This window comes from Apodemus sylvaticus, chromosome 12, assembly GCF_947179515.1.
Source record: "Apodemus sylvaticus chromosome 12, mApoSyl1.1, whole genome shotgun sequence".
NCBI lineage: Eukaryota > Metazoa > Chordata > Mammalia > Rodentia > Muridae > Apodemus > Apodemus sylvaticus.
This window is the reverse complement of record NC_067483.1, coordinates 62,859,173-62,878,647: the sequence shown is the minus strand read 5'-3', so window position 1 is coordinate 62,878,647 and position 19,475 is coordinate 62,859,173. Positions and strand designations below refer to the sequence as shown.

At 41.2% G+C, this 19,475-nt stretch overlaps 1 protein-coding gene across 2 annotated transcripts in view; it reads right to left on the bottom strand.

Moving 5' to 3' along the window:
* Acbd6 (acyl-CoA binding domain containing 6) overlaps positions 1-19,475 on the bottom strand; it is a 136,739-nt gene that overhangs the window by 78,795 nt on the left and 38,469 nt on the right. For both annotated transcript variants that reach the window (XM_052199999.1, XM_052199998.1), the window contains exons 4-5: positions 14,325-14,407; positions 727-832 (exon numbers count right to left, since the gene is read on the bottom strand). In XM_052199999.1, the coding sequence (XP_052055959.1) occupies positions 727-832; positions 14,325-14,407 (189 nt within the window). The remainder of the gene's footprint in view (positions 1-726; positions 833-14,324; positions 14,408-19,475) is intronic.

Below are 19,475 nucleotides of genomic sequence, written 5' to 3'. Positions count from 1 at the left end.
CTCCCTTCTTGGTTGTCCTGTTGGTGGCGAGGATGGAATCTGGGGTCTTGCTCTTGCTGTATAAGCACTATACAGCTGTGCTCACCACACCTCCAAGGGCTCCTATGACCATTTCTATTTTCCTAATAGAAACAAACTAAATAACAAGAAATCATTAAAAGTTAACTAGGAAATCTTACTCCTTTGTTAACTGAAATTCAACTGTTAAATATGTAGCCACTTTATATACAAAATAAGTTGCAAAGTAGTATATTCTCCAAAATAGTTTAGTATAGTGGGCCCGTGTTTAAATTACTGGATCTATCAAAATTCTGACAGATTTCCAGAGATATATTTCTGTAAAAACTCAACACACGAGTGCCCATATTTACAGCATAACAGAAAACTCTGTGCAAGTGAAAGCCGGACGTTACCTACAGGTAGCACTTACCATGCTCACCGCTCCGCTCCTTTGTTACAGACAAATGGAAGCTATGTGCCAGTGGCAAGCTTCAGCTCCTAACTAATTTACAAGGTGGACGATGCTCTCTGAGACGCCCTTGGCCACGCTCCACTCGGAGTCGTAGCTGAGAGGCACAGCAGTGAGAAAGTGGCATGGCAGCGGAACAACAAATGCATAACAGATACCGCCCCCCACAGCACCCATGCCCGACGTGACATCATGTGACATCCTGTCACGTGACATCCCGTGACGTCGGCCGGCACTGCAGGGCTCGCTTTCCATACCTCTTCGTCTGTCAGATTCACATCCACAGTTTTCGACTTGATGGCTTTGGCTATATGGTCAATGTTGTTTTCCCTGCAGTAATCAAATATGTTTTTGTCTTCTTCCCTAATTAAGAGTAAAAAAAAAAAAGTTTGTTTGTCCTACTGGATTAAACACAAAGGTTACACATTCTTAACGTAAGTTGTCCTCTGAGGACAGACATTAATGAGTTTAAAGTAGCAGGCAGAGCATTAGATTCTCAGTTGACATAATGAATCCTAAAAGGACTACATTAACTATGGTCCTTGTAGGAAAGGCTTCCCCTGCTCTGAAGTTGCCTGGCAGTGGGCTTTCTGTACCCTGCCCTGCCCGGTCACTTTCACACACTGACAGCACATTCCTGTGACCGGGTGTTTCATTTAGAGCAGCACTGTGTGACATGGCAATCTGGAGGGAGCAGAGTGAGGGAAGTGCTATTCTAAATATTTATCACATGAGGAAACTCATTTAATCTTTTTTTTATTTACATTGCAAATGATTTCCCCTTTTCTTGGTCCCCACTCCCCGCAAGTCCCAAAAGCCCTCTTCTGTCCCCCTGTAATTCCATCTACCCCTTCCTACTTCCCTGTTCTGGAATTCCCCTATACTCTTGCACTGAGTCTTTCCAGAACCAGGGGCCACTCCTCCTCCATTCTTTTTGGACATCATTTAATTTGTGGATTATGTCCTGGGTATTCAAAGTTTCTAGGCTAATATGCACTTATCAGTGAGTGCATACCATGATTGATCTTTTGAGTCTGGGTTACCTCACTTAGTATGATGTTCTCCAGCTCCATCCATTTGTCTAAGAATTTCATGAATTCATTGTTTCTAATGGCTGAATAGTACTCCATTGTATATATATACCACATTTTTTTGTATCCATTCCTCCGTTGAAGGACACCTGGGTTCTTTCCAGCTTCTGGCTACTACAAATAGGGCTGCTATGAACATAGTTGAGCATGTGTCCTTATTGTTTTGTTTTTTTTTTTTTTGCCTGTATATGTGTGAAAGCGTTCACTCCTACACAGTGAGGGCACAACTGTGTGAAGGCGGGTGCGTGTGTGGATGTCCTTCTCGATTGTTCTTTCATTTACGTGAGGCAGGGTCACCTGCTGAGCCCAGAGCTCACCAGCTCCGTAAGTCGGCTGGCCAGCTGCCCCAGAGACCTCCTGCCTCTGCATCTGGAGTTCTGGGATTATGCCACAGCTGCCCTAGGCCTGGAGGCTGACATCGGTCTGCAGGCTTGTGAGGCGAGCCCTTTCTCCACTCCCTTCTCCCAGTCCTTGTTCTTTAGACAACCTCACTTGACAGGCACAGAGAGGTTAAATAATCTTGTAACTAATGCCACCTTTATCAAATGTAAAAACAAAGCTGCGGGCTGGAGCGATGGCTCAGCAGTCAGGAGTGCACACTGCCTGCTCTTGAAGAGGACCCAAGCTCAGTTCTTGGCAGCCTACAACCAGCTGGGACTCCAGTTCCAGGGGCATCCGACATACCTGGTCTCTGTGACGCCTGCACTCAAGTGCATATGCCACACCCCATGCACACACAGTTAAGATGTAAGATAGAATTCACTCAGAGCAGCTGGTTTTTAAATATATTTCCAATTATGTCAGCCGCAGTCCATTCCAGAATTTACAGCAGACTCTTTCAGTATGAGGCCTACAAGCTCTCTAAATATTACCTAAACTGGGGCAGGAGGGTTGTCTCAACAGCTAGGAATACCTGCTGCTCTTCCAGCAGACCTGGGTTCAATTCTCAGCACCCACATGGCTCACAACTGTCTCTGACTCCAGGCCCGGGGGATCTGGTATCTCTTCTGGCTTATATGGACACTGCACGCATACAGTGCACAGGCACATTCAGGCAAACATCTATGCACACATAAAATAAAAATAAATAAAACCTTAAAAACATTATATAAAATTATTCCTGCAATGCATTTTTGTGCATTTTTCTGGATTAGTGGCTCATAAAATGGCAATAAGTAACTTAGAATATAAAAATGAACATCTCTAATATGTATAAAGGAATGTTTTTATATTCCCAAATTAAATTATTATTATTATTATTATTATTGAAACTAGATATCTCTGTAGCCCTGGCTATCCTGAAACTGGCTCCATGGATCAGACTGGCCTTGAACTCAGAGCCTCCTGCCTCTTCCTCTGATGTGCTGAGATTAAAGTTGCATCCTACCACAGAAATCAAAGTGTGCTTTAGATCCTTAAAACAAAACTATGGAAAACTGAGGCCAAACCCTAGAAAAGTCTGTTTTTAAAATTATGGCTGTATATACTATTATTTTAGCTATAATTAGCTACCAATGTTAATATTACTTCTGTTAAAAAGAACATTTCAATTTTCAGTTTGGGAACAGCAGGGGCCCTTGGAATTCAAGAGGCAACAATCTCAACTGTTGGAGAAAATGATTGCATCATCTTAAGTCATAATGACACGTAGTCTCTGGAACAACTATTTTGACTTGGGAATAACGGGGAGCTGGTGGTGGGGCACGGACTGGAAGCCGGAGGCCACCGGGCCACCACCACCTGGCAATGTGCAAGGGTTACTCACAGGGAGAGGGCGGTCAGCGTGCTGCATTCTGAACCCAAGCTCCTGGGCACATGCATGGCTGCACCTTAGCACTCGGAACAGCACCAGACACCCAACTGGGTATCTTGTCTAACAGTTATTTAAGTCTCTTAGATGTATTACCTACATCAATGATTTGGTTTGGTATGGGAATTTCTAAAGTGCAGTAGACATTTTAAAATCTAATACCTGTTTATAATAGGCAGTTTTTAGTGCTAAATAGGTAAGGCAGAGGCATCTAAAATAACAATTTAACTATAAAAACTTTAATAAAATTGCTGCAAATGTGGTACAAAGCCAAGTGTCTAATATTAAAAAAAACCTAAAGATATTCTTGGCCTTATTTGTTAAATATATACATATATTAATACAGTAAAATACTATTTTATTTACGAGAGAACAAATCAAACCATTCCCACACTCTGCCCCTAACCACTTTGATTCCTGCAAACAGGATCTCACTATGTAGCTCAGGCTGGCTTCAAATCTGTAATCCTCCTGCCTCAGCCTTGCAGTCTCCTGTGAAGTCCTCCAAAACAATTACCCTCGTATGTCATCTCTTAAATGGGATGGCAAGTGACCATGACCCTAAGCCTTATTATGATACAGTGTAGACCTTAGGAGTATTAATTAGTGCCTTTCTGCATCTTCTGATTTATCTCCCTTTCTCTTATGATTTTTTACTTAATAATCTTTTTCTTCTTTGGTGAATGAAGTTTTTTCCAAGCATAGACAAAAAGTCACCTTTTCTAAGATTACTCCAAATGTTTAAAATATATTACTATACCTAAAGAGAAGAGAACCTGCTGCACCTTTCAAATTCATCTGAAATATAAGGACACACTCTAATGGGGATGATGTTAAAATATGACTACTGTTACAGTTTGAATATTTAGTATCCATAAATGACTCTTATGTGAAGGCTCAGTTTCTGGCTGCTGGAGGTCTTGAAAGGGGCGTGGACTAATCTTTATCAGTGGAACTGCCTACTGACCAGTGCGAGCAGAATGGACTCTGAGGCTGGAGCTCTCTGGAGGAGCGTGGCTGAGGAGGGTATCTCTGAAGGATAAACTCTGTCCCTGGGTCTGGCCTCCCTCTCTTCCCGGCTGCCATGGGGTAAAGAGCACAGACTCCTGCTGTCACGACTTGCAGTGTCCCGCCTGTAGCAATCGTGAGCTGGCAAGTGCACCAGAGCAAACCTTGGCTTCCTTACTTCATTTATCCACAGGTATTGTGGCAGCAATGCAAAGCTGACTGACACAGCTCTTTCATCTGATCACAGGAGAGAGCCATTCCTAAAACTGCTGTCTATACCATTTTCTGCAGACTACCTGTTCCTGTCCAAGGTTGTCTTCAAGTATGCTTCCTGGTGAGACCCATCAAGTCCATGCAGTTCCTACTCCACTCAGCTCATAAAATTAAAAATACACTTATGGTGCCCAATCAGAAATCTAGTCTTCAGCTAACATTTCACTTTACTCCAAATTATTTATTAAGCAACTGGAGACTGATATATAACACAGTACTCTAGTAAAGAGATAATGGGAGATATTTGAGGGATTAAAACCCAAAGAAAGTAAGACCTTATTTAAAAAGACACAAACAAATGTTGTTAATTACTCAAAGCAGGGGCCCAGACCTCTAGGGGATGCGCAGGCCAGGCCCTTTAAGGGAGCTGTCCCCAGCTTCTCCTAAGTAAACACCTCCCACTTTGTTCTTCTGCCCACAGGGCTCCGATGCTAAGAATTTCATCCCTTTCAACCCGTGTTTTCTTCACTCAAACATTCTCTTCTTGGTTTATAAAAGGCATTTGCCTCTGGCATTATGTTACATCTCTAAGAAATATAGCCAAAAGACTTGACTAGGTGTAGCAAATGACTATTATTAGTTCAACTAATCTTTTACTCTTTCGTTAAAAGAAGTTCTATTTGATACACTAAGGAAGTTTGAAATAAAAAACTTCATTAGTTGCTGTGCTCCAAGAAACCTTGCTACCAAGAACAGAGATGGTTGAAACCTGGTTTTAGGACCTACTCGTGGCTGACAGCAGAGAATGAAGGAGAGGAAACTGACACAGGCTGCCTGCCGAGGGCTGTTCCTTCTCATTCGGCCATGGTCTGGGCCTGAGGTGCAGCTCAGTGATGCACACCTGCCAAGTCCCCAGAGATCCTGGTTAACACCTCACAGAGGAAAAAATTAAACTATTTCTCAAGGCTCATTCATCTTATTCAGAGAGGTTTCCATTGATTTTTTAAAAAAGCATGTATAGTTAATTATTTAACAAAATGTATAATATGAGTTATTTTGATCAAATATACAGATATAATAATTAAAAAGGTAGCTCAAATAGAAAAAATATTTAAAACACTGACGTTGCTTACAGAAAACTTCAACTTATATACATATTTTTGTTGTAGAGAAATGTGGTAATATGTTGACTACATAGAAACACATTCGTTCTAAATGAAGATGGAGATGAAAAATGAGAAAATGTATATAAATTTTCTTTATAGAGAGCTCACTCACATACTTTTTAATCAAGATCAGAATATTGCTTTAACTTCTGAGACAATGAAGACTCACATGCATTTGGAGGATAGGATCGTATGCACCCTTTTTCCAATTTTTTCAATGATAACAGTCATGTTTTTTTTAAAGAAAAGAATTATTACCTTATATAAATTTCATTAGCCACATTTTTGAAGTGAGGTTTATTATAAAAATTGTATCATTTATAGAAAGTAAAAATCATATATTTCCCAATTATTAAGCACTGGAAATGTTTCCTGAAATCCTTAGGCACTACAAAAAGTTGCTTGGGTCACCACTGCTCTGACCCAGTATTCTACACAGGAGTGGTCAGTAGCCAGGAGTCAGCTACCAAAATAAAGAATATCCAAAATGTATAAAGAACTCAAAAAACTCAAAGGCAAGTTGCCTTGGTCATGGTGTCTCTTCACAGCAATAGAGACGTAATTAAAACACTATGATTAGGGAAAGAAATCTAACACAGAAGGGTACTGTATGACCTCACTTTTTGGTGGAATCTTAAAGGTAAACTTCACATAAATTTAGTAAGAGTGGTTACCTCAGACCAGAAGAGGGAGGGCAGGTCGGAAACGAAGATATTGGTTAAAGCAACAAAGTCTGGTTACACTGGAGGAACACATTCTAGAGAGCTACTGCACAGCGGGGTGAGCACACTTACATAAGCTCTTATGTGTTATAAAACCACTAGAATTTTAAGTCTACACCTCAAGCGGTGACATATCAGTGAAGTGACAGGGACATTAACTTGACTCTTTCTATAATGCATATACAAATCAAGATAACACAATGTACCCCATAAGCATACATATATGATCTCTTGTGAATTTAAAATCAAATTAAATATAAATAACAATAAGGATGGTCAAAGAAAGCATTAGAAGGTGAGCTTGCAGATGAGACCTCATAAATAAAATAAAAAGTAAAATAAAAAAGACTGGATGACCGAAGGAAGAAGCAGCTGTCCATGGCAAGGTGTTGGGATACCAGCAACATTAGCGGAGGAAGCAAGACAACAGGGCGACCCATCCTAAGCGCCTGCGCGCTGCCAATGCAGCAAATCAGTGGGAAAGACAACGGCAGGGGAAGCCATGCTGTCCCACACCACTCAGCATTCTACTACAGCACTGAGGTGAGTGAGCACTCACGGGGCAGAGCGCTCTACTACAGCACTGAGGTGAGTGAACACTCACGGGGCAGAGCGTTCTACTACAGCACTGCGGTGGGTGAGCACTCACGGGGCAGAGCGCTCTACTCCAGCACTGAGGTGAGTGAACACTCACGGGGCAGAGCGTTCTACTACAGCACTGCGGTGGGTGAGCACTCACGGGGCAGAGCGCTCTACTACAGCACTGAGGTGAGTGAGCACTCACGGGGCAGAGCGCTCTACTACAGCACTGAGGTGAGTGAGCACTCACAGGGGCAGAGCACTGCTGCAGATGCCGTCCCCTTGCTGTGCTAAAATAAGCCAAAGTCAAAGAACAACAACAGGAAATATTTACAAGCAAACATTCTGGCACATTTTCACATAGCTCACCGATGTCTTTCTGGAAGGAGAATACTGTTAATGGCTTTAGCAACGCTGATGGGTAAAGTCAACTCCTAATGAGGATTAATTCAGCATATTAAAAATTCTTGCTTCTGTTTAATATGTAATTAAAATCTTAAATGTTAATTTTGCCCTACAGAATACTGGTTTTGAGCCTTAATTTTATTAAAGACCATCACTGAGAGTTTGTACTGTGAGCCTCAGGAAAATCCTGCAAGACATAGCTCCCTCCTGAAATACTCTGTTGCAAGACCCAGTGGAGGCAAACACAGTTTCAACAGTGATCACATTAAAGGCATACTGCCCTAAGATTAAAAGCACTTACAAACTGTCTGGTTTGTTGTAGTGTTACTCTTAAAATAATTCTTAAAACCCCACACTTCAAATAGATATTTGGAAGTTGCCTACTGATTAAAGATAATTAGTTATATTGGAACAGTTATTTAACTACGATTTTACTAACTACCTTTTAAAATCTGCCTCTTAACAAAGCTGAAGGAAAATTGTGATACTTTAAATGTATCTAAGAAAATAAAAATTCTGATCCATCCTGGAAAATCAGTGCCCTCACCTGAAAACTTGACACACCTGCTTTGCTAAAAGGCGTCTCTGAAGGGTCAGTTAACATTTCCAACCATTAACTTGAGTTTAAAATCAATAAAACAATACAAAGGAAGCATCACCAGTTTAGTAATAAATGAGACTAGTGTCAATTTTTTTAGGGAAGTATATTCTCAAGAATGCTGAAAGGAAAAAGTATTTAATTTAAAGCTGAAGATATTATAGTACTAGAATACCAACTGTCAAATTCCATTTCATTACTTTAAAATTACACCGTCTCCTCAACCATTTCAGGGTCCAGTGGGATACAGAAACTAGAGAGCTGCTAACTACACTGACCTTGAACAAGTAACACAACCTTGAATTTGTGTCCTCATCTGTATTGGATACCACCTTGGATACCACTAACATCTACATTAATAAAGCCACTGTGAAAATTAAAGTGAAATAGCATATAGCATAATATGATTGTGAGTATAAACAGTCAATAGATGATGGTGTCATTATATTAGCTGCAGAATAAGCAGAAGGTAGAAGCAGAAGGATCAAGAGTTCAAGGCCAGCCTGGGCAATGTCAGATCTTATCTAAAATACATAATAATTTAACCTATGTTTTAAGGTAGGATAATTTATCATATTTAGACATTATCATTATCAATCATCCCATCTAATAAATATTAATTAGACCTTTAAAAATAAAAATAAGGCACTGTGATTTGAGCAGAGTGGGGAAAGTGTAAGAGGAAGACTATTCTTAATGAGATGGTGAGGGACCTTGTTCCTATTAGTTATAATGCATACACTGTCTCTCTAGTTTTTAATTTCTAAAGTTTATTTTATGCGTATGAGTGTTTGCCTACATGTGTGTCTGTATACCATGTATCCAAGGTGCTCAGAGGTCAGAGGGAGTCAGAAGCCCTGAGACTGGGGTTGTGAACCATCACGTGGGTGCTAGGAATCAAATGCAGGACCTCTAAAAGAACCATCAATGCTCTCGGCTGCTGAGCCCTCTCTTGGCCCCGACATAATACTTTCTCTTGGTATTTTCTCTAGCTTTTTATGTGGCTGTCCATTAACACACAGGAAGCTCTGTACACAAGTGTAAGCCTGTCAGTCACTACCTAAAGATGAGGGTACAGGAGAGGAGGGAGAGCAGGGCTAGGCAGGAAGAGTACAAGTGGTAAGGAGGGAACAAAGAAGAGGGACCGGTATGGAGATGAAGGGGTAGACAGTGGCTTCGCTGACGAATGGCCTCTTTGTCAAAGAGCTGCTGATCTGCAAACAGGTGGATTGGCCTGTATGCTTGGCTGGCATCGCAGCACTGAGAACTCAGAAGCCAAATGAAGCACATTAGAAAAGGGAGACTGGGAGAACCAGGAGACTGTTACAACACTTACTGTTTATGTCAAGACCTGCTAGTCCCCGGGGAACCATTTTCACATAATCTATAATTATCTCTCTGCTTTAATCGCCTTGTCATTCCTGAGACTCTCATGGGCACTGGAAGAGGAAAAGCTCATTAACTAAACCTTTTCTCCTCTCTCCAGCCACCCATGGCTTTTAATTGCTTGGTGTGTTATTATCTGGGAGTGCAACTGGGATCATTTTCATAAGAAAGGGAGGTAGAGAGCAGGAAGGGAGCCATGGGTCCCTGAGGTATGCACCACAGACAAACCTTTGCTTTCTCAATTATTTATGCCAGCTGAGGTTTTACAGGCTGAATAAATCCATAGCTCAAGTTCATTCTGAGCAGTCAGACCCTCAAGAGAGAGCTGCCCACTTTCCTGTACACACTTGTGTATCCTCAAGGAACAACCCGACTGTAACAAGACATATGTCATCTAATTTATCACCGATCACCAAAGTGTTAACACAGTGTTGATCACAGGCAACAGTGAAATTGGGAAGGATTACACTAACCAGCCAAACAGATGCTCTTAGCGCTAAGAACGGTGCTGTCACTGGGACAGTGGTGTCTCATAATGACTTAGCCTAATGAAAGGGTTAGGATTCAAATACTCCATCTTTAAAACACAAGATATGTTTAACAATGACAGTCCTTAAACAGACTTGCAAAAACCAGGTTAGTATAAAACAATGTGAGGCTCTGAATAAAATCCTAAGTAGATTTTTATACCAACAGGTCTTACAAAGAGCAATAAAACAATGTCTTGCTGTTATCCAATCACACATTGCTTCCAAAATATTCCCAGTAGTTTCTGTATCAGTGTCAAGCTTCTATGCTTTCAGTCTAGTTTATATTCTAACCGAGACAACAAAGCATAAAGCAATCATTCTCATCCTAGTTTTTACTTATATTCTTCCACTTTATAATCAATATTAGAGAACAACTAGCAACCAATGAAAAGTTGTTTTCCAAAATAGTCTCAAAACATTATTACTGCTTAAAAATGGAAACTTTGTAAGTCAACAATGCAAACATCTCTTTGAAATTCTACATGCTTTTTTGTCTGACCACAGCAATGACCTTTGGTATTTTCTGCCAAAACACTTCATTTGTCTCACAGAACAACTAATCAATTCCAGAGCCCATCAATCATTTCAGTTGTATACTAGACTGGTCTTGCTTAGAGAAGGTCCAGATGGCTGCCTGAGTAAGTGGAATTAAAATTCTAACAGATTATGAGGCATCAAACCACAAAATATAACAGTGAAGAACAAATCTTATTGCAGGATAAGCTAAGCAATATACCTTTCCTCTTTTTTCTGTTTTTAATTCTTGCCCTAATTTTTCAATGTTTAAGCAGGCGTTTGCACACTGAAGTCATTCTGGTGACCACACCATGTGCAGAGCCCGTGCTCATTACAGTACCCCCACACATGGGAGTAAACAGAATTTAGCTCATCTCAGAACAACAGCTAACTGAATGATAAGATTATTACATGTGTTCCAAATCTAACGATTGGCTTTCCCTCCCTAGTTTTCCATAATCTCTTGCAAATACACGGTTTGCACTGCTTTGTAAGCAGACCGACCTATAATTTTTGGTTCCTACTTTCAGCACTTGGTCTCTTGTGCCCTCTGTGCTGAGTAGCAGTGTTAAAAATTTACAGCTTTATGGAAATGTGTGCTCTGCCAGGTATTATTCTAGGGCACTTGTGTGCACAGGTATATTCCACACAAACACCGTATGAAACAGACACTGCCATCCCCATTCTACAGATGAGTACGTTGCTCAGGTTCCAGCTAGAGTGGTGGAATCCACAGTTGATTGCCTGTCATCTGGCATCCACAGTTGTATAAACTTAATTGAAAACTCACTATAGCCTTTCTATTACAGAACAGTTAACTAACTTCAGCACTAGATGCCCCTGCGTGGCCTCTGGGATACTCTCTCCTATATGGCAGAAACAAAGATCTGTATGCTGTTACAGACATGGGGGGGGGGGGGGGGAAACAAAACCGGGCCCTTAGCTCGCCTGCAAAACTTCAGCAGGAGAGCCGGAGCAATGGATCCAACTACTCAAATGTGCCGACTTTCCTTTATAACATACTCAAAGTAATCTGCAAAATGCAGTTTGTTTTTTGTTTGTTTGTGTTTTCAAGACAGGGTCTCTCTGTGTAGTCCTGGCTGTCCTGGAACTCACTCTGTAGACCAGGCTGGCCTCGAACTCAGAAATCTGCCTGTTTCTGCCTCCCAAGTGCTGGGATTACAGGCATGCACCACCACGTCTGGCTTTGCAAAATGCAATTTTTTATCTCCTAAAAAATTATTATGCAAAAAAACCTTTCCTTTCACCCATTTATTATTTGTTATTTCTAAAACTCTACATTTATTTCTGCTTTCATATCAGTTGAACACAATTCTGATAAGAATTTGTAAATAACATCAGTTAAAGCACAATTTGTCTTAGAAAAGTAATAGTACCATATGCAAATACCTATGACATTTCAGAAAATAGCCTGTTTATATTGTTGAACCACATTTTAATACTTAGGAAGAATTTCTAAAAGTGTACACCTGGTACTCTACTGTAATAATGCAACATTTCAGCACAGGAAAAAATTACTATGATTAAGTTTATTATAACAGAATTATTCCACTAATTAAATGAATTTTCTTAATGTAAGCCTGACTAATTATGTTTCCAGAGCTATTGCAGTAGTAAGAGAATTCCTATGTCTGTAACAGCATACAGACCTTCAGTGACTCTCAGCATGTGTGTTTCTGTATGACTGCTGTAGCTCATACCTGCCCCACCTCCCACACATACAATAAATAAGCAGATAATAAAAACTGGAAATATAAAAAGATTAATACTTTTATTAGTGAACTAGGGCCAGGTCTAACCAGGTTTACTTACAGCAAAAGTTCATATTTGGCTCAATAGTATTTATTATACATATATGAAAATGCTAAAAGTACTAAGAAAAGCAAATGTGGCATATACCTGTGATCCCAGCATTCAGGAGATAGAGGCAGGAAAGTCATGAGTTCAAGGTCATCCTCCACCACATAGTGACTTCAGGCAGAACTGGACCAAATGAGACCCTGTCTTAAGAAAACCAACAAAACAACAAGAAACAAAAGTACTTGGGGTTTCTGAGTTTGAGGCCAGCCTGGTCTACATAGTGGGTTTTAGACAGCAGGTTTTAGACTTAACAGAGACACTGTCTCAAAAAATGAACAGGAACAACAAAAAGCATTAAAAAAAAAAAAAAAAAACACTATTCAAAAGTGAAGAAGCCGGAAGACCAATATCCATGTTCTGTCTCACCGCAGAAGCATAGAAATGAGGTGAGCTGAATTAGAATTTCTCCTTTATAATTAGGTGTGGTGGTACACACTGGTAATCCCAGGACTGAAGAGGCAGAGGCAAGCAGATCTCTGAGTTTGAGGCCAGCCTGGTCTACAGAGTGAGTTTCAAGATAGCCAGGGCTACATGGAGAAACCCTATCTCAACATTCCTCCCCTCCAATACTCAGGAAAAAAAAATTCTACTTTACAAAAACAAGTGATATTATCTTGTGCCATCAGATTTGATCTAAGAGCCATTGCTTTAGGGTAGTGGGGGCAGAGAGAAGGGCAGAGGGCAGGGAGGCAGAACACAGAGAGCCACATGGGGAGATGCGATGGCGGAGAAGTGAGGTTAACAGGTGGGGTAGCTGAAGGACTGCCACAGCAAACAGGCCAACAGTGTTATACTATACAGATGTTTGTGTCCTTGTTATTAACCCACAAGCAGAACCCCCAAAGCCCCGCAACATCAACCGGCTCACATCAGCTTACATCTGTCTATCTCAGGGACATTCTCCCACAGTGCTACCTCACTTCACTGGAGATATATGATCGGCTTTTGTTCTGCCAAGTTACTGATCAGTCACATCACCAATACTCTAAAAGAGACTATAATCAGCAAGCCATTTTGGAAATGCTTTCAGTCTGGGGGCCCTTTCATAATTTAGCACACAAATAAAGATCATTGCCATAGGTAAGTGACTGATCTGTTAGAAAGTTAAACTTCGTAGTTTCTCTTTCTGGTACAATGCCCTCTTCATTTTAGGAAGACAGATAACTCCCTTCAGTAAATTTTGGGGAGGCCAGGTTTTCCATCTGAAACATTTGATGCTGATGAGGAAGTAAGGTAGTGTTTGGTTAACTAAAAGAATAAAGGCATTACACACTCTCCCTTCTGGTTTGTAAAGTAACAATCTTAAAGAGTTATTCCATGATTTCTGGAAGTGGCACAGGATTTCTTTCCTGACTTACATGGTGTTGAAGAAAAAGGATCTCGACATTTGTACACAGCACATAATCTAATAGGGCTGTTAAATAGTCTGTTCCCAGAATCCAAGTAAAGGAATGAATACGCAAGCGGTGCTGGTGCACACCTTTAATGCCAACAAATAGAGAGGAGAGGCAGATGGATCTCTGAGTTCAACACCAGCCTCTTCTACATACTGAGTTCCAAGACAACCAGGGCTATATAGATAAACCCTGTCTCCGAAAGAAAAGAAAAGAAAGGAAAGGAAAGAAGAGAAAAGAAAAGAAAGGAAAGGAAAAGAAAGGAAAGGAAAAGAAAAGAAGGAAGGAAGAAAAAGAAAGAAAGAAAGAAAGAAAGAAAGAAAGAAAAAAGAAAGAAAGAAAGAAAGAAAGAAAGAAAGAAAGAAAGAAAGAAAGAAAGAAAGAAAGAAAGAAAGAAAGAAAGGGCAAACAAAGACAAGAGGGAAGGAGGAAGAAAGAAGGTTTTAGATTATATATTACCAGATTAAAATACATATAGATACTGTGTACACATACAACATATACGCATGCATGTTGTACGCATACTTCTATTGTCAAAATTCAGAAAAGAAATTACCTGATTGTTTCTTCGTGATATAGAGAACTAACAACCGGACCACCAAAACCACTACTGCCTTCTTTTCCTTTCTTCTCTGATACCTGTGGAAGAAAAGACAAGACTGAAAAAGACACATGGACTAATGCAATATGTAATGAAAAATTATAAAACTTCAGTTTGCTAAGGGACACTAAAATTTTACTCGCAAACAATTCTTCAATGCTAGTAATATTTTTAAGGTAATTAATAAAATCAAACTCATGGCAGTGCTCCTGCCTCAGCCTCCTGAGTGCTGAGATTACAGCTGTCATCAGTCTGAGAATGCTTTCCTTTATGCAAGAAAAAGTGCAAAGTAAGAATTTACTTTACTTAATCCTATTATATTCCCCACTGGTAGGGTAGAGTTGGAACACACACAGCATTTAAGAAATGCAAGCTAGGAGCTGGAGAGAGATGACTCAGAAGTTAAGAACATTTAATGTTCTTCCAGAGGACCTAGCTTTAGTTCCCAGAACCTACATGGTGGCTCACATCTAACAGTGATACTAGTTCTAGGGGATCCAAGCCCCTGTTCTGGCCTTTGTGGGCATCAGGCATACACATGGTACACAGACATGCCAGCAAACACCCACACTGTAAAATAAGTAAAGGAAATGCAAACTAAATAAAACTGAAACTAAGAAAACTGGGAGGAAGAAGGCAGAGGAAGGAAAAGGGAGGGGAGGACGAGAGAACAAACCAAGTACTGAGTCTCTTAAAAGGAAACAATTCCCAGAGCTAACAGGGTCGCATGCTTAGAGCACCTGTGCTTTGACAGTGATTTCTTTTTTTTAGATGCATAAAAACAAACAAAACCAAGCCAGAAGTGTGATTCAAAAAGAAAAAAAAAATTAGTGGTCTTTATTAAGGTTTAAAAACTTGTACTTTGTGAAACACATTGGTCAAACAGTGAAGCTAAAACAAGAAAACTTGGCAAAACACATTATCAGTAAAGCCCGGTATCTAAAATACTCAAGTAATTATTAAGAGCCAATAATAAGAAAGCAAATGTTGATACGGATTTGGATAGACACGGTTACTATAATGTCCCATGTTGGTGGTGCTATTTGGGGGGGGGGGGTGAGGAGACTGTGACACCTTAGGAGGTGGGCCACTGGGACACACCTTTGGAGGTTCTAGGCTAGCCCTGCTTCCATTCTGTCCTGGTCTGTGCGCAATGCACTGAGCTCAGACCCCTGACAGGTGTTTTGTCACAGGGTGTGAAAGGTATTCATAGATGAGGGCAAAGGAAATAGACACGTGGCACATAAGTGAGTGAAAAGGTGCCTAATATCAAGGACCTGGGATCCAGGCTTATCAAAGGGGCTGGGGCTCAGCAAGTCCACCAGCGTGGATGGATTAAGAGCGGTTCACCTTTTGATGCTATTATAGAAGATCAAATTACCCCGAATACAGATGTCATACTGCTGCCCTTCCAATTCAGACTTACTATTTTTTCCTGTTAGGTTAGGATTTACAGTTCAGTGTTGTGCAGCAGTGGTGACACCTGCCACCTGCCTTCTTGCTGATCAGAATGGAAAGTGTCCATCTTTACCACAGAGATGCAGTCTCTGAGGTTTTTTTTTTTTTTTTTTTTTTTTTTAAATATAATGTCCACAATCATATTGGAAACATTCCCTTTACTCTGCAGGATCTGACTCCATCACCTCACGTCACAGCATCCCAAGTACAGCCAAGTCAGCACCCTGCGCTGTGGCACAGCCTGGTGAGTCTGCCCTCTTATCCCTAAGCCTCCTTCCTACATTTACCCCAATTCTCAGTTGGACCCCACCCCATCCCAGGGCTCCAGCCCAGTTGGGCCCAGTTGGGAGGCCTGCCTGTATCTTCTAAACATCCAGGCTTAGAACAAAATGCTGTGTGAAATTCATGGTATTCATATGAGACTCAAAACCAACAACCAAAAATTGACACTCAGGTCTCACTGCAAAACCACAAACACTATGACAAAACCACAAACACGGTCTCCTCCAAGACCACCAAGCCTATCTTTTCCAATGAGAAACACCTCCTCGATTCCCAAGACACAGATCTTGAAAGAGCAGTGGTGAAATCCATCAAAGAATTAAAGAAAGTTAAAGACACAAAGAAACAGGTCAATGAATAGAAAGGGAATAAACACCAGAGGAATGAATGAACGCCCCGGAGGATGAAAACAGAAGGCTGGATGAGCTGGAAAAGGCACAAGGATTTGAACACCAAACTCAGCAGAAAGAGAGACTGACAGGAACTCAAGCGGAAGTGTAGATGGAACTGAGAAGCTCAGTAGCCCAAGTAAAAGCCTAACACAGGGCAGATCAAACGGAAGGCAGAGAATCAGGCCTCAAAAACAAAGACAGAAACCAGGCCACGCTAGCAAAGAAGAGAGTATTTCAACAACACTGACTTTCACTCTTGAAAGCTAAGTCACTGTCCAGATTAAGCTGGTGTCCCTCCCTTCCGCAAGATGCTGGTGACCATTCCCACCACCCTTGTGTGTCTCTGAGCCATGTTTGCGGTCTGGCTGCTGCCAAGATTTTCCTTTTTCATCGGTTTTGATGATGATGTTTACTGGTACAGTTTGCTAACTTGCCTCGTACAGGGCTCACTGGGCTTCTAGAGCTGGGCTTGGGGGTGATTTTCATCAGGAGGTGACTGCTTCTCTCCCTACGTGGTAGTGCCACTCACACCTTGTAGACAGAGACTAGAGTTGTTACTAACCGACCTATGAAGCTCAGGAGAATACACGATATGTTTGCTGGCCCCAATACTAATGGCTAAAGGCTGAAAATCTCCAATTATAGTTTTCAGCAAAGGTCAGAATTGTGGCTTCTTGCATGGTTTCTTCCTGTCTTCTCACTCTCCTACGCCCCTCGCCTCATCTGGTTGGCTCCACGTGCTACATCTTGCAGTCTACTGCCCTTTCCTCCTGCCATCTCTACTTTGTGGTAGTTTTCACTGTGGATCAGTACTGAGCTGCCCAGGTCTTTACCCTCTGGATCTTTATGCGGTCTTCACAGGCTCCGTAGGATGCTCATGCTTTCTTCTACTCTGAAAACTACTCTGAAACATATAACAATAGGTAATAACACATTTGCAGGGGCTATGTTAACATTGTTGGTGTTTTGTCACCTCTGCCTGTGGTGGTGTGATGACAATGGCCCCCAGGGGCTCATAAGCGGCACCTTGGGGCCTTGTTGGAGTAGGCGCACCATTGTTGGAAGAAGTGTACTGGAGGGGGTAGTGCGCAGCTTTGAGGTTTTAGATGCTCCAGACAGGCTCAGCGGCTCTCTCTTTCTTCCCGCTGCTGGTTACTCCTGTCCTCCCTGATTGGAGCCACACTTCCAGTAATGATGACTGTGGACTAAACCTCTGCACTCTAAGCCAGCCCCAATTAAATGTTTTCCTTTATAGGAAGTGTCATGGTCACAGTGTCTCTTCACAGCAATAAAACCCTTACTAGACACTATTGTTTCTACATCTGCTTTTATTATCTTTTTATTCTCCTGGGTTTTTACTATCTTTATTTATTTTTTGCTTGCTTTAAAGACTTGTATCATAAGTCACACATTGTAAACTTTATATTCCTGTTTTCTAGATCTTGCTGGGCCACTTTCATTATGGTGGGCTATGTTTTTGCACAAGCTAATAAAGCTACCCGAAATCAGTCTGACCCTTTTGAGACTCATTTATAGGCTCATTGGTGAGAAACAAAACACTCTTAGGACTATATCAGCTCTAGGAAAATGGCTACCCACTGTTTTCTGAGGTTTCTTTTCCCAGATTGTCAGTTACCTTTTACACGTACAGGTTAGTACTTCTCCAAAGGTATCCATCTGCAGATCTCTGGGACTCTAGGGAGAATGTCCTCTCCAGTCTTTGCCCTTTCAAACTCTAGCTCAAACCAGGGAGAGTTTGAAGATAGTGTTTGGCTTTCTCGTCCCCTCACAATAAGAAAGAGTGGACCACTGAGCCCGTCCACTCAAGAAAGAATCGACTTCCAGGAAAGTAACCCAGGCACCCTTGGGCTCACCTTGCCTCTTGCTTTCATACGGAGGGGCAACAGTCCCACAACCAATTCTAACCCCACAGTAAAATGAGAGTCTCCTGCCAACTGTCCTCTGACCTCCAAAGGAGCACCTCGGCATAAATGCCCCCACCAACATACAAATAAATGTAATTTCTTTTAAGCTTAAAGGTTTATCGTCTTTTCCGCTATTCAAAATCCATGAAGTTATTTTTATGTTGCACCAACAGTTAAAGGAAAAGACTGGTTTGGCAGCCACTATGAGAAAATGTGCCCATCCTTATTGCATCCTAAGCTCTATCATGTAAGGCATCAAAACATGCCTTCATGAGAGAGGGAAGGACAACCAGCTACACGAGCCTAATCACTCCATCTGTGCTCTGGCACAGGGTCAGGTCAAAATAAAACCAGTAAGAAGCAATGTTTTCTATTTGAAAAATACTTATTACAAAAATCACCACACTAATCACACATGAGGAGGTTTACTGTCTCTACATGGTTCCCTTTTTGGACTCTCCTATCAGTGTTTACAGCTCAAACTGTGGAACTTTGTGCAAACTAATGGCTCTGCCTCATTTTCCTCGTCTGTAAAGCTGCAAGTATTCACCTACCTCATATGACTGTTTCAGGAGTAAAGATAGGTCTATTTAGTTAGAAGAGCATCAGCACGAAAGAGGGAGCATATAAGCCAGCGATGTGGTAAAAACTGTAGCCACACTCCATCTGGGCATTGCTGCCAGTGCCTCGAGTTGTTCATATATGGAGAAAAGGGATCCAACCGGGAGATTCCTAACGGTGCTAAACTTGTGATTCTTCTAATGTATTACCAGTAAATCTCTCCAAACAGGACAACTAACCCATCCTTTCAAATGAAAGAAGAAAAATAATGCCAGGCTTATGCAAAGTCTTCTGGAAAATGGAGAACAAGAAAAGAAGACCAGCATCTGGTAAGTATCTTCCGGAAACTTACATCATCCCAGTTCATTTTCTGAACTAGAATACAGAGCTGCATTGGCACCGTATCACATTTAACATAGGCAGCAATTACAACAAGTGCCACTATTTTCTACAATGTGAAGAAAGAAAAAACCGTAAGTATGATCAAT